Source organism: Sinohyriopsis cumingii, chromosome 15 (assembly GCF_028554795.1).
Source record: "Sinohyriopsis cumingii isolate HCF-2022 chromosome 15, ASM2855479v2, whole genome shotgun sequence".
In the NCBI taxonomy this organism is placed as follows: domain Eukaryota; kingdom Metazoa; phylum Mollusca; class Bivalvia; order Unionida; family Unionidae; genus Sinohyriopsis; species Sinohyriopsis cumingii.
This window is the reverse complement of record NC_142975.1, coordinates 58,716,531-58,731,867: the sequence shown is the minus strand read 5'-3', so window position 1 is coordinate 58,731,867 and position 15,337 is coordinate 58,716,531. Positions and strand designations below refer to the sequence as shown.

General features: G+C 33.7%; 1 protein-coding gene across 2 annotated transcripts in view; it reads right to left on the bottom strand.

Annotated features, from left to right (window-relative positions):
- LOC149781867 (contactin-3-like) overlaps window positions 1-15,337 on the bottom strand; it is a 199,050-nt gene that overhangs the window by 22,818 nt on the left and 160,895 nt on the right. For both annotated transcript variants that reach the window (XR_016414810.1, XM_089936061.1), the window contains exon 21: window positions 6,820-6,941. Coding sequence is in view for 1 of the 2 variants with exons in the window: in XM_089936061.1 (XP_089792187.1) it covers window positions 6,820-6,941 (122 nt within the window). In the remaining variant the exon portion in view is untranslated. The remainder of the gene's footprint in view (window positions 1-6,819; window positions 6,942-15,337) is intronic.

Below are 15,337 nucleotides of genomic sequence, written 5' to 3'. Positions count from 1 at the left end.
AAATGGCCTATTTATGTCATTGTTACAAATGGCATATTTATGCCATTGTTACAACCTGTATGAAAACTTCCGCCCTGACATTAACCAGATTCCAGGTGGAATTTTAAAGCAGATTTCACTTAAAGCCTAGTGGTTTGCTGTGTAGCATTGTGACTGTATTAAGGTCACTGCATTATAGTTTTGTATGGTTTGCTGTGAAGCATTGTGTGCATTAAGGTCATTGTAGTGGTGTTTTGTATGGATTGCTGTGTAGCATTTGTGTATTAAGGTCATTGTAGTGGTGTTTTGTATGGATTGCTGTGTAGCATTGTGTATATTAAGGGCACTGCATTGTGGTTTTGTATGGATTGCTGTGAAGCATTATGTGTATTAGGGTCATAGTTTTAAAGATGCACATGATGACATCTGGATGCACCTAAGATTTTTGTAAGAATTATTGCCCTTTTATGTCGTAATATCTTGATGCAATATGATGGAATTTTATCCTGCAATTGTCACTGAATTGTTGTGACATTTAGTGCATATTATGGTCATCATCAGAAGATATGTTTGAATACAAAGTCATTGTACTGAGACAGACATATTAATGTGAGCAAATTGCTAATATTTCTTCACTACTTTTCTAGGTATGATTGATAATATAGCGCATACATATATGTACATTAATAACATGTTTAAAATTGACTTTTCAACTGTTATATAATTCTAAACCTTTTTAAAATACAGGAAGCTGTTTGTTTGGATTCTCTACTAATTTATCTTTATAAGGTAGTAATTGGGCTATTTTCTTTTCTCAAACAGGAGTGGGAGATTTTGGTCCTATCATGCACACTCATATTTTTCCAACACCAGCTATGAGGGGAGGTATTATTCGTATGGAATGTATTGCTTATGGGACGTAAGTATTTCTTGGATTGTTTTAAGTATACAGCACCTAAATTGCCTTCTTATATACTTCTTTGGTTTCAGACTGATTTGTGGCACCTGATTTTATGCTATGAGCTGTTGTTAGATGTGGCATTTGATTTTATGCCATGAGCTATTTTTAATATGCCATTTGGCATTTGATTTTATGCCATGAGCTATTTTTAATATGCCATTTGGCATTTGATTTTATGCCAAGAGCTATTTTTAATGCCATTTGGCATTTGATTTTATGCCATGGGCTGTTTTTATTATATCATATGGCATGTGATTTTATGCAATGAGCTGATTTTTAATATGTGAATTTCATGCTACTTTTTATTTAAAGGTAGAGAATCTTCATTTTCATTTGTGCATCCACCTTTCCTTCCATTCAGCACACAGTGTTAGTACAGCTAGTCCAGAACCACTGAAACTTGTAAAATCTTATGTTCATCACCAAAAGATGTTCATATTGACAGACAACTGTGCTGTCACTGTTGTTATAAGAGTTATTGCTTTTATTTACTTGCAGGTGAATGCAGTGTGTTACAGTCTAGTGAATGCGATTAGTCTTAAATTTTTTAATGGATCACCATAAAACTTTGTAAATTATAAGGTCATCACCTGAAGATGTGCATGTGTACAATTCCCACAATATTTATAAGTCATTGCCCAATTTTATCCAAAAAGCTGAATGCATTGTATGGCAAAATCTTGTGAACACTACACGTCTTACAGCTTGAATCAATCACCATGAAACTCGGTAAATGTATGATCATTATCTGAAGATATGCATTTCCAAAGATCTCTTTGTATCAATAATGTTTATTAGAGTTATTACCCTTTGCTTCCACAATTTTTATTAGAGTTATTACCCTTTTCAACCACAATTTTTATTAGAGTTAATACCCTTTGCTTGTTGTTAGAGTTATTGCCATTTCTTTCTTGCAGCAAATATGCAGTGTTTATAACATAGTTGTACACTTTACATACAGTATGTTATCAATACTCAAGGCCACTAATTTGGAGAAGAATCCTAAAGTAAATTACAAAAAGTGTAAATATATGTGCATTTCATTGTAATCTAAAGCAATGGATGAAAATTGGAACCAATGATTTGACTCCTGTATGAAAACTTCTGCCCTGACTTTAACTAGATTCCAGGTGGAATTTTAAAGCGGATTTCACTTAAAGCCTAGATTCCACTTATTATAAATTTTAGGTGGGTTCAGGGCGGATTCAGGGTGGAATACAGCCTGAAATATGCAAATTAGTCCATCTATTACTAGGCGGAATTTGTTTATTCCGCCTACTAGGTGGAATTTTTTATTCCGTCTACTAGGCAGAATCTGTTTATTCTGCTTATTTAGCCTAGAATTCCCTTATTATCACTTTTAGGCAGATTCAGGGTGGAATATAGCTCGAAATACACAAATTACTGTTACTAGGCGGAATCTTTACTTCTGCCTAATTAGATGGAAATACCTGCAGAAACCCCATCCAATAATGAAAATGTCAAGGCAGATTTCAGACGGGTTTTTTAAAGCAATTTCTGCCTAAACCATAACAAATATACTTCAGATTTCTATTAAACTGCCTAATGATTTTTAGACATTATTGGGAATCAATGATAAATATTCACAGTAATATTTAAAATGGATCATAAATTTTATTTTGACAGACATTATCAAATAAGATTTAGGTTTATCTTGTCCTAAGGGGCAATGCCATTTTCTTTTTTGCATACAAAATCTAATCCAACATGGCATCACTTGAGTATTTTTCATTTCACTTTAAAGTTTGGTGAGATTTCACATATTTTGACCAAAACTTTCATTGAAATTATGTTCAGGTCTCACTCAAATTTCTTTGAAATATTTGTGAGGTTTCACAAAAAAATTGACTAAAACTTTTGTAAGATTTCACTAAAATTTTTATCATTATATAGTATTTTACTGAAGTTTTTTTAGTGCTTCAGACATTTCAGCAGGTTTCAAAGAAATAATGGATATGAATTAAACAGGACTTTATCAACCAAGGTCAGGGATGGTCCTGGCTTTTAAAAAGCTGTCGCCAAAAAAATCACCAACCTCAATATTTTGTCGCCAGTTTTCAAAAAGTGTCGCCAAAACAAGTAGTGTACATTTTTCCAAGTGTTCATTTAGTCTATTAATGTAACAGGCAATGAAAAGTACAAAAGATGGGTTAGTTAATACTTTAATTACAACAAGCATTAACAAAATGTTACAAAGTGTTACATGAAGATCTGTCGCGATTTTAGGACTGCCCACTTGTTGAATGCAGTTTCAAAGTCTAATTTTTCAAATCTGAACATGCTGATTCTCATTAAATTCTCGAGAGATGAGATGCAGAGCTTATTTCTGATGTCAGTTTTTATGAGGTTCATCTTACTGAATCCATGTTCAATGTCTACAGTGCTGACAGGTGACACCAGTAGTCTCTCAGCAGACCCACCCCACACCCCACCCCTTTAAGGCTAGCTTCACAAAGCTTGTAGTGAATTGCTTCCTAAATCCCAAGAATGATCACTGAATGCTGTATAAATTTTCTCGACAAGCAAAATAGGATCTCCATTCCCACGAATGAAACTTACACGAGTCAACACCTGGCAATATTGGACCGTATATATAAGCATAAATTCACACCCAATTTAGGGATTCTTTCACTCCTGTATTTTGAGAAATAACTAATTATTAATTATGCAGAACTGTTTTTTTTTTGGTGCTATTTCTTGTTGCGGAGTTTAAGTCTCTGCAGCCGTAACACGGAATTAATGGCAAAAGGAAAAGATCAATGAGTAAAATGCTGCACTGGCGACAGATATAATTGTAATTGAGATTTTTTCCATTTGCTTTGTATTTATACACAGTGGGTACTTCAAACGTTATCAGTTTTCTATAAAGGTTCAGCGAAACTATTGTATTGGTATATGTATAAAAAAAAAAAAAACAAAAAAAAAAAAACAGAAGGATTAGCCATACAATTAATTGTATCTGTTCTATTCGCGTCTTCAGAAGTCGGTCAGTTGTAGGTATAGTGCGGTTGCATGAATGACTACAGCAGCATACAGTACTCAGCCCAGATGTCAGCATAAGCAGATTATGATGTAACAATGCACTGTAAAGATGGGGTTGTCAATACGAACAAAGGATCATTTGTGTAACAGATTGATTCCAATGCATTGCTTAGTCAAAATTGTGGCTTCCTTTCATTCTCCCTTTTAATTTATCCAGTCCAAATCCATGATTGTATGTACAAATTAAATAACCAAAAAGTATGTCGCCAAAAAAATCGCCAGATGGGATATTTTTGTCGCCAATAAGGGAAAAAAATCGCAATTTGCGACATTGGCGAAGCCCAGGACGATCCCTGAAGGTGATATTTAAGTGTGCATGAAAACAATTATACTGATGTTGTAATTATATGACATCCAAGGCAAGAGAAATGGGAGTTAATAATAATAACAATAATGATAATAATAATATATGACTTTATTTAGAGAAGGTAATTCAATTAGTTACAGAACTAATCTACCTTAAGGCCTTCTATCTGTGATGTACAACATATACAGTATATACAACATGATACAAAGTATCTGACACTAAATAATTAAGTGGTTTTAAAAATCAAAGTATCAAGCCTGGAACATATGCACAGGCATCTGTGAACACATAAACATATATAAAATATTAATCTGCATTGAAAAACTCAACCGTGAAAATAATGCAAAATTACAGAATAGCATCCATTTGAGACAATTTGATTATGAGAAGAAGAAAAGCTAGGAGCCTGCCTTATGTCACTTGCACTGTAGACTGGATTTTTGATTGCACAAACTATGATGCTGTTGTGGTCTTTCAAATTAGTCCTTGTTCCATAAGCAGCCGTGACAAACGTTTATCATGATATAATTATTCTTATTTTACACTGAATTCCAACACACCAAGAATATTTTGATAATATACACAATAATGCCTCACGAGATTGAAAGTAGATTCTACTTTTCAGTGAAGAAAATTCTGCAAAGATATGACTATCTTTGATAGACATGGATATCTGGCAACAATTCCCACCAGTGATCTACACGTTGTCCCTCCTTAAATTCTGAAGTTAATCAGTTTGGAGTTGTATAACTTCGAAATCATCCTGATTCCTGATTCAATTCCTTGTCCTATTTAGCATGTTAGCCGTTACTGTAAAGCTCTTTATGGCACAAAAAGCAAAATGCTTGTCCTGGCGTTCAGTTTTCATACAGACTGGCCAGTTATGTTCCCATCAAATTTGTGTTCGGGGTATTCTCACTGCCGCACATTTTTCAAATGGTTATTGAATCTCTCGTCCCGCCCGAAAATTTGAATTGCCATGTTTAGCAAACATGCTCTTTCCCATCAGTTTCTGTTACGCGATGATTCATTGGGCAATTACAAAATTATGAGCAATCAGAAAGCTTTATACAACGATCTCTGTTAAACAATAAACAGAACAAATACTTATTTGAAATGTTGTGGAATGGGACCGGATAGAGCATTATTTAAAATAAAGTTTCGGAGACGATATTAAAAAATGGGTCCATATTGAGGAAATTCAGGTCAGGAGAAAAGCGAAATTATGTTTTAAAACGGAAAACAAGATGAAAACTTGTTTGAGGGCAGTTAAATCCAATTGAAGTTAAACAAAAATACAACAACAACAACAAATTTGAAAAAAAAATTTAACAAGGAAAGCTGTGGAAAGAAGTTATAAATTGTGCCCAAAATAAACAATAAAATTACAGCTATCAGAAACAGGAGATATAAATGCTGCTGAAAATCATTCAAATTGTACAAGAAACAATAAATGTTATTATATCTTATTGATATTTTTATTGAACTGTCAGTGACATTACAATCACAAAGTATCACTATATTTTCAGTCATTTAACTTTAAGCCAAGTCCTAATTATGCCTTGTTTAACTGATGTAAATGACTAAGTTCTTCATTCCGCCTAGATGCTGGTTAGAAAATAAACTAAGTCAAGATTCCTCCTTTCATATAATAGATGCCAGTGACTAAGTTCCTAATTCCACCTAGATGGTGGGTGGAAAATAAACCAAGTCCAAAATTATGCCTAAAGATGTATTTATAGCAGGAATTTGACAAAAGTCCATCTTTGAGTTAGACAGACTCTAGATGGATTCATCTTAATGACTTCTCAAATTTTCCATGTCCGCCTCTGTATTAACCAGATTTTTAACATTTTAGGCAGATTCTGCCTGGAGTCTGGTTAAGTTCCAGGTGGAATCCACCTAATAATTTCATATGGGAAATGACCTATTTACTTCATTGTTACAAATGGCCTATTTATGCTATTTTTACAAATGGCCTATTTATACTATTTTACAAATGGCCTAGTTATACTATTTTACAAATGGCCTATTTATGCTATTTTTACAAATGGCCTATTTATACTATTTTACAAATGGCCTATTTATACTATTATACAAATGGCCTATTTATACTATTTTACAAATGGCCTATTTATGCTATTTTTACAAATGGCCTATTTATACTATTTTACAAATGGCCTATTTATGCTATTTTTACAAATGGCCTATTTATACTATTTTACAAATGGCCTATTTATACTATTTTATTTATGCTAGTTTTGCAACTGGCCTATTTAAGTTATTGTTACAAATGTCCAATTTATGCTATTGTTATAAATAGCTATTTATGCTATGCTTACAAATGGCCAAAATGACAAGATATTTGCAACTTGTTGTCAATAAATAGTTGGACTAATTTTGCCTCTAAGTAATGAAAATATTCTGAAATCTCTGTTTGAAAAGTGAACTGTTTGTATTTTTATGAGAACTGTTAAGAGGCCATGTGAATAATATCTTGATTATGTACCTGGTAGCCCCTAATGCTGCCTTTAACAGATTCCCTTGTGTCAGGTACAGGGTCCCAGTAGGTCCAAACAGCAGTAGAATTGTAACCATCACCATCTTGCATTACAGGTCTGGCTACTGGCACTGAAAATACAAAACGTACCTCATCTCAAATACAGTCTGATCTACAACATCTGAAATCACTATTCTCACTGCTGAAACCTCCTGATTGCTAGATTATCAGAATTATTTCAAAACCTCATCTACTTTACCTTTTTCAAGAGAACAGATTCAAAACAATCAGTCCCTGAGAAGATTATGGCTTTCTATTTCAGACACCAGCAAACTGGAAATAATGTAAAGAGATTTAAAATGAACCAAATGATGCTCACAAGTTGAAAGATTCCTATCTTTTGCAAACACCCGACTGGAATTTTCAATAAGTTTCATTACTTACATTTGAAATGAGGGAAAAATATAAAATTCTGGTTACCCCATAGATAATCACAGACCTGTTTTTGATAAATTTGATTAATCCTTATTATAAACATTCATTGGCTTAGCTGCCAATTGAATAAACATGACTAAAACTATATGCTTATCTACCATGATGTCGAGAGAGGATGCATTTATTTAGCATGTAGAGAATGCAAATATTTAACCCATGAACATGTGCATAAAAGACCTAAGTGGGACGGATATGCTCACCTGGCCCACTGTTATTTTAACAGTTGACCCTTCACAAATCATCCTTATGACATATGGTATAAATGCAAACTATGTATTCTATCACACTGATTTTGTCCCCATTTTATAATATCCTGAAAAAAATCTTTGCAAAGATAAATGCAGAATTAATATACACTGGTCATCCAAATTCTCTAAAAGATAAGTTTACAGACAAAGCTTTTATTTGTGGTCTACAGTCACATAATAATTTACAGGTGGTTTTTTTTTTTCAAGGTCATAAGTCTATTTAATCTTGCTAATTAAATTTGGAAGTGTTTCATGACAAAAGGATATTGGTATATTTTTATTTAAGTATAAGCTAAAATACAAAAACAAATTTGAAAACTAAATTTCAAATAACAAAGAATATATGAAATGCCATAGAACATATTATAAAATGTAGTAATATATGAAATGCCATATTATAAAATATGCCATATTATAAAATGTAGTAATATATGAAATGCCATATTATAAAATATGCCATATAAAATGTGGTAATATATAAATGCCACAGAACATATTATAAAATGTGGTAATATATGAAATGCCATATTATAAAATATGCCATATGATAAAATGTGGTATTATATAAATGCCATATTATAAAATGTGGTATTATATAAATGCCATATTATAAAATATGCCATATTATAAAATGTGGTAATATATAAATGCCATATTATAAAATATGCCATATTATAAAATGTGGTAATATATAAATGCCATATTATAAAATATGCCTTATTATAAAATGTGGTATTATATAAATGCCATATTATAAAATATGCCATATTATAAAATGTGGTAATACATGAAATGCCATATTATAAAATATGCCATGTTATAAAATGTGGTATTATATAAATGCCATATTATAAAATATGCCATATTATAAAATGTAATATATAAATGCCATATTATAAAATATGGCATATTATAAAATGTGGTAATATATAAATGCCATAGAACATATTATAAAATGTGGTAATATATGAAATGCCATATTATAAAATATGCCATATTATAAAATGTGGTAATGTATGAAATGCCATAGAACATATTATAAAATGTAGTAATATATAAATGCCAAATGTTTTGATAAGCCAGAACTGGAAAACGTCAAACTCTATTTTGCAAAACATATCAATTTTGTTTCCAAATATCTAAGAATTTTAAATCTTGTAACGGTTTTGGAAAAAATTCTCTGCAAATAAAATTATAACCTGGATGTTGATTTTACAATAAATGTGGTCTTTTTCAAGCAAAATTAATGATAGAAAAAATATCTTTAAGTATGTAAAGAATTCTTGATTTTTAATTATAATAATACTGCACATAATTTATGTTTGCCTGCAAGTGTACATTTTATTATATCAATATTTCTATTTCACATCATTTCTTCCATTATAAATTGCAAAGTATTAATTTTAATCCCTAAAGTGAATTATTTGTCTGATTTATACAAATTGTTTTATCAAAATGTATGCATCTTGTATTCTACAATTTATTTTGTTATCTGGTTTGCATAAGTTATGCTTGTGGAAGAACTTAAAAATTTTGAGTCCCAATAGTCAATATCATGGGTTACTTCCCTTGCTCTACCTTATGCACTGAAGGCAGGTATTGTAAAAGAAAACAAAACTGACTGAATTGCCTGTGATTTGAGAGCTACATCTAACTGCACTGAAGTTCATTTAAAGACACAGCTCTTGCTCAAAGTAAGATTCATTAGACATCTAAATGATTACTTCTATCTACCAATTTTACTTACAGATATAAAATTGTGTCCCCAAAGAGGTAGAGGTAACAACCAGTCAATCAGATGTAAGATTACCTAATTATTTTATCATTCATACAATTGCTGGCTATGTAGTTTTATGTTTGATAAACTTAACTTTAATAATCTGATTCTTAACTGCTAAAATTGCACTGCTGCTCTTTTCTGGGATGCCAAGTCCCTAGTCCAAATTACATATATACTCGCGTATAAGCTGATTCGCATACAAGCCACAAAAAACCCAACTGAACAGGTATAAGCACTAAAAAGTATAAGCCAACCCACAACTCCGAGACATCACAGGATGCACACGGTAAGTTCTAAATGCATTTATTTAGGCAAACTTATATAAACAAAAAGTACATGTATACTTATCTCGGGCATGACATGTATGATCATCAAAAAGAAATGGTATCAACTTGTTTGAAAAGTAATTTATTTAATTTTCTGTTTTCTTACTGGTTCTGCCTAATTTATATTAACATATAATTTGATTAAACAATGATGACAATTGAGCAGTCATGAGTTGCTGTAACTCTACCTCACCCTTTTGACTCAATTATTGTTTGTTTATGCATAATTGCATTGGACATTTTATATCAGTGCACCAGTAATTACGTTTCTATTTTGCCTTGAAATTGTAAATACCTAACTCATTAAAATTTGATCCCAGTATGACAACACAATGAATAACAATATGGTTTGATTCAAGGCTCTCAATTTGGCTACTGAACGTATTTACATAATGGTGCCACCACATGTACATCGTAGGTTTGAACATGTGCTGAATGAAGTACATTCCACTGAATGAAGTACATCCCTTAGAGTTGAATCATGGGCACCACTGCACTAAATTTTTATATCTCTACAATAATGAAGTTTCAGAAATAATCCTTTGAAATTTATCCTAATACCATTAAAGCTGAATTTGCTTTGATGTAAGCGACCCAATACCATGCCTGTCATCTCTCACGCTAGGAGAGAAAAAAAAACAACTCCCGAATTTTGGGGTCACTCCATGCCTACCTCCCGATTTCATAATATGTCCTGATTTTTGCAGAGAACTCCCAATTATTATATTATGTATTCAATTTTAATTTCTCCTAAAAGAGAAAAGTCCGACATAAATAGATATATCATATCAGACTCACACTGGAGCAAAGGTCAGTACATTTTTTCTGCCTATACCGCCCTCCTTCTAGTAGAAAAAACAAGTTGACTGAATCTCTCTTTTTGGAGCAGTTTCCGAATCTCCTGGAGTATGGAAATTCGATAGGTGGCAACCTGATTATTCTTGGAGATTTCAAGTTTCACTTCGACTGTCCTGGAAACCCAAACACATCAAAACTTCTAGATTCCATTAATGTTTTCAACCTCAAACAGTCAGTTAACCAACCCACCCATAAACATGGTCACAAATGAGACTGGATTCTTCATAGACCTGATGATAACATTCTACAGTCCTCCCTGGTATCCCATGAACTTGCATCAGATCACCTCTGCATTATATGCCATCTTGACATATCAGTCCCTAACCCTCCACCTTTATCTGCTACTAAGAGAAACCTCCGTATGATAAATAGAACCAAATTAATGCATGACATCAAAGCAAACCTAACAACTTGCTTACCTCCTACAGCAGAACAACTTGATAACTGCCTGAGTTCACTGCTTGACAAACAATTGCCCCAGCTACCAAGTGCAGAGTATCAATTCAAAAGTGTTCTCCATGGTATAGCAGTGTTAGGGACCAGCTTCTCGCTGCTAAAAGAGACCGCTGTAAAGCTGAGAGGCTTTGGCTTTCCACCAGACTCACTATTCATAAGCAAATCTATGAAGCTGCTAAGAAGAATGTTACAAATATAGTCCATGCAGCAAAATTAGCCCACTACACTACTAATATCATGGAAAGTTCCAGCTGCAAAGAGCTCTTTGAGATTACTAACAAGCTAATGTCAAGGAACAAATCTACATCACTTCCAACTACCTTCTCTCCAGTCAACCTTTCGGACATGTTTGCAAATTTCTTCCGTGACAAAGTACAAACCATTAGAGATAAGCCTGACACCACAATTTCAATTGACTCGTCATCAACATACAGTTAGGATACAGAATTTGAGCAGCAACCATTAGCAGTATTTGAACCTGTCTCTATGGATTTGTACGTACAATCCTGATGAAGAGTGCACCAAAGTCATGTGAACTTGATCCAATTCCAACATCACTGCTGCCTGAGTGCTTAGATCCAGTATTGCCTTCACTAACTGATGTAATTAATACCTCACTCTCATCTGGGGAATTCCCATCATTTTTTAAAACTGCCATTGTAAAGCCTCTTTTGAAGAAACCAACACTAGACCATAACGATTTAAAGAACTACCACCCAGTTTCTAATTTCCCATTCATATCAAACATCTTAGAAAAGGTTGTTCTATCCCAGCTTGTATCTCATCTGAATTCAAACAGTCTTTTTAGCAATGTACAATCTGCATATCGCCCTTGCCACAGTTCTGAAACTACTCTTCTAAAAGTAGTTAATGACATTCTCTCTGCTTTGGATAGTGTAAAGATTACAGTCCTCACCCTCCTTAATTTGTCTGCAGCATTTGACACAATAGACCATGATATATTACTTCACCATCTCCAGGATGTATTTGACATTCATGTTACAGTTGCACTGCGGTTCAAGTCCTACTTGGTCAACTGGACACAAATTGTGTCTGCAAACTGAATACACTCCAGCCCAGTTAATTTATGTTGTGGTGTTCCACAGGGGTCTGTTCTTGGACCTGTTCTCTTCATTCTGTACACTCAGCTGCTCTCAAGTGTGATAGCTCGTCATCCAGTGTCTCACCAATTGTACGCTGATGACACCCAAATATACAAATCTAGCCACCCAACTGAAGTTGATGCTACCATCCAAGGTGTAGAGAGGTGCATTTCTGATGTGAAATCATGGATGACATGTAACAAGCTGCAGATGAATGATGATAAAACTGAGGCCATTCTGACCACAACACAAATACTTTCTCATTCACATCCTTTACCTCAAACAATAAATATCAGCAACACCAACATCAAATTCACACAATCAGTACAAAATCTAGGTGTTACTCTGGACAGTACTCTCTGAGGGCCTCAAGGTAGATTAGTTCTTAGCTAATTGTGTTACCCTCCTTAAATAAGGTCATTATTATTATTATTACATTGCACCAACATGTCATTAACATATGCAAGGCTGCATCTCTTGAGCTGAGACACATCAGCTCCATTCGCAAATATCTTTCAGTTGATGCCACTAAAACACTTGTGTGTTCATTAATACTTTCAAGACTGGACTATTGTAACTCAATTCTGTCTGGTTCATCTCAATATCTACTCCAGAAACTTCAAAAAGTTCAAAACAGAGCTGCTCGGATCATACTTAGAGTACCACAGTCAGAGCACACTTCCCCACTGCTCTGTACCCTACACTGGCTATCCATTCGATCCAGAATCTAACACAAAGTTTGTTCTCTGTGCTACCTTTCACTGACGGACTCCAGTCCAACATACCTTTCCGACCTCACCCATGTGTACACACCAGCAAGATACTTACGCTCCTCTTCTGACAATCATATACTCATTATTCCCACTATGAAAACAAAGTCATATGGACAGCGTTCTTTTGCATACCAGGGCCCAGCAACATGGAATGAATTGCCCACTGAACTTAAACACAAAGACATAGTGATCCCATTCAAGAGTGCTCTTAAAACTCACTTATTTCGACTGCAAGAACTTAAGGACCTAATAATGTTTCCTACCTTAAATATTTTCAGCATGTTTTTTATGTTTTCTAATTTCTCGGTGTTTGTTTTTGTAATCATATCATTATATATTTTTTTATTTTATAGGTGTTTAATGCTGTAAAGCGCTTAGAGCTTCTAAAGATTAGGCGCTATACAAAGTCCTCATTATTATTATTATTATCATTATTATATGCAATCCATGGAAGGCATGTTCTGTTGTATCACCTGTGAATATAGTCCTACATGTAACACACATCACATGTTATTTATGTTTTAGTGCTATGACCCTGACTCCCAAAACATAAATATCAGCATTGACATGTATGACTACTTTGATTATTGTTGTGACCAATATAATTACTTTACCAGAAATAATTCGCTTCTTCACTAAATAGGATGTTAAGTTTAAACATTATTCAAATAAATTTATGATCTTTTTTTCATCCACAACAATACAAAAGTCAGAAAATAAACCAGAAAAAAAAAACCACAACAGTAAAATTATTGGCAATTAATTTCAACCCAAAAAATGATCACTGTGAATCATGCAGCTCCATTCCCACCAAAGAAACTTACACGAGTGAGCACCTGGCATTTTTATATCATTAACATGAATGTTAATTACCATCATTAAATTACAAGAAGAAATGAAAATACATTCCTGGCAGCATATCTGTCCTCAAAAGATTAATTCAAAATATGTATGTTTTATAGTAGAAAATATTAAATGCCTTATGAGTTGACAATAAAGGAATAAGGTCAGCTATACAATGAGAGGAAAATAGTTACCACACGTATGATACCATAAGGCTGCCTATTTAGGTACCTTCAGTTCAACAAAACTGGTAATCCTTTATTTTCCAATTGATTGTTGGTGCTTGCACAACACACATTAGTGTAGAACATGGTTTCTTGAATCATGACTTTTTCACAAAAGAGTTGCATCAAAAAGGATTAACTTTTAATTAGTCTTGCTGTCTTTCTTGCTTGCTTATTTAAGACTAACCTTTAGCTATTGTGCAGTATGGCCACAACTGACCAGAATGTGAAAATAGGGCACATCCTCGGGGAAAATAAGGCGCGTCACAGGAAGAAACCATGTGTCCTTTGCAAATTTCGCCAATATTAGACTTGGAAGATGGATCAATATTTAGTGAAAACAAGGCTTTAAAAATGCCACAAAAAACCTCCCAATTGTAGGCAATAACACATCAATGTACTGGTATAGTTGCTGGTCAAAATTTCCTCTTAACCCTTTACCTCATAGAGGGTATGACTTTTTATCCCTCCGATACACATGAAGCAAAGTTACATAGTGCAGTGCGCTCTAAATAGAACACTTGTTACCTTTATGACTCCATACACATAGGCCTTCCTGTTAACTGTTAAGCAGTGTAGTGTATGTTACGTTTAAATGCAATTTTAACCATTTTACGTTTGGTACACATCTACTAAGTATGGAAAAATTTAAGAGTAAAGTCTGATCGTTATAGCTGTGTAATTATTTTTCAAGTAAGAAGTATTTATGTGCTTTAAAATCTTGATAGAACTTGTTCACCGTCAAGTCAGTGAAGCCGCGTGACCAACCATAGCTGCCATTTCTCATACTCGAAATTTACATGTTCTTCATCTGTGTCTACATCACTAAGTCATCTGAATTTGATAATTTATAAACACTAATTGCTACCTACATAAATATCAGAGCCTTTACCTAAGTTACTGAAGCTTTCAAAGTTGTGATTCTAATTGTGAAAAGTACAGAACGAAATCCGCGACCTCCATTTTGGAGAGTGGAGATTACGACCCAGTTACTTCAAAATAGCAGATTTTGACCAGAGCATAAATAGTGACTATGTGATCTGACATAATGGTCATTCACAGCAATGAATGAGGCATCTAATAGGGGTTTTTCCTGAAGGTGGCGCTACAAAAACCCGCTACAAATGGTCGATGTTTACAGCCGATGTCAAAAGGCGCTTCCATGCAAATGGAGTAGAGGCATCCAAAGTCGCTTGCATGAGGTAAAAGGTTAACACAAACAAATTTCGGGGTTTTAATGATTAAATGACCTGTATCACTGTCAGAAAACAAAAGACAAGTCCACCAACTATCAACAAAGGAGATGCCGAAACATCAAGCTTTAAACTGTGTGGGAAGTTTGATGTTGTTCAGCCAAAACACAAAACTAACATAGATTGGTGATGATATTAATTGATCTATAATGAGAATTTTAGCCTTTA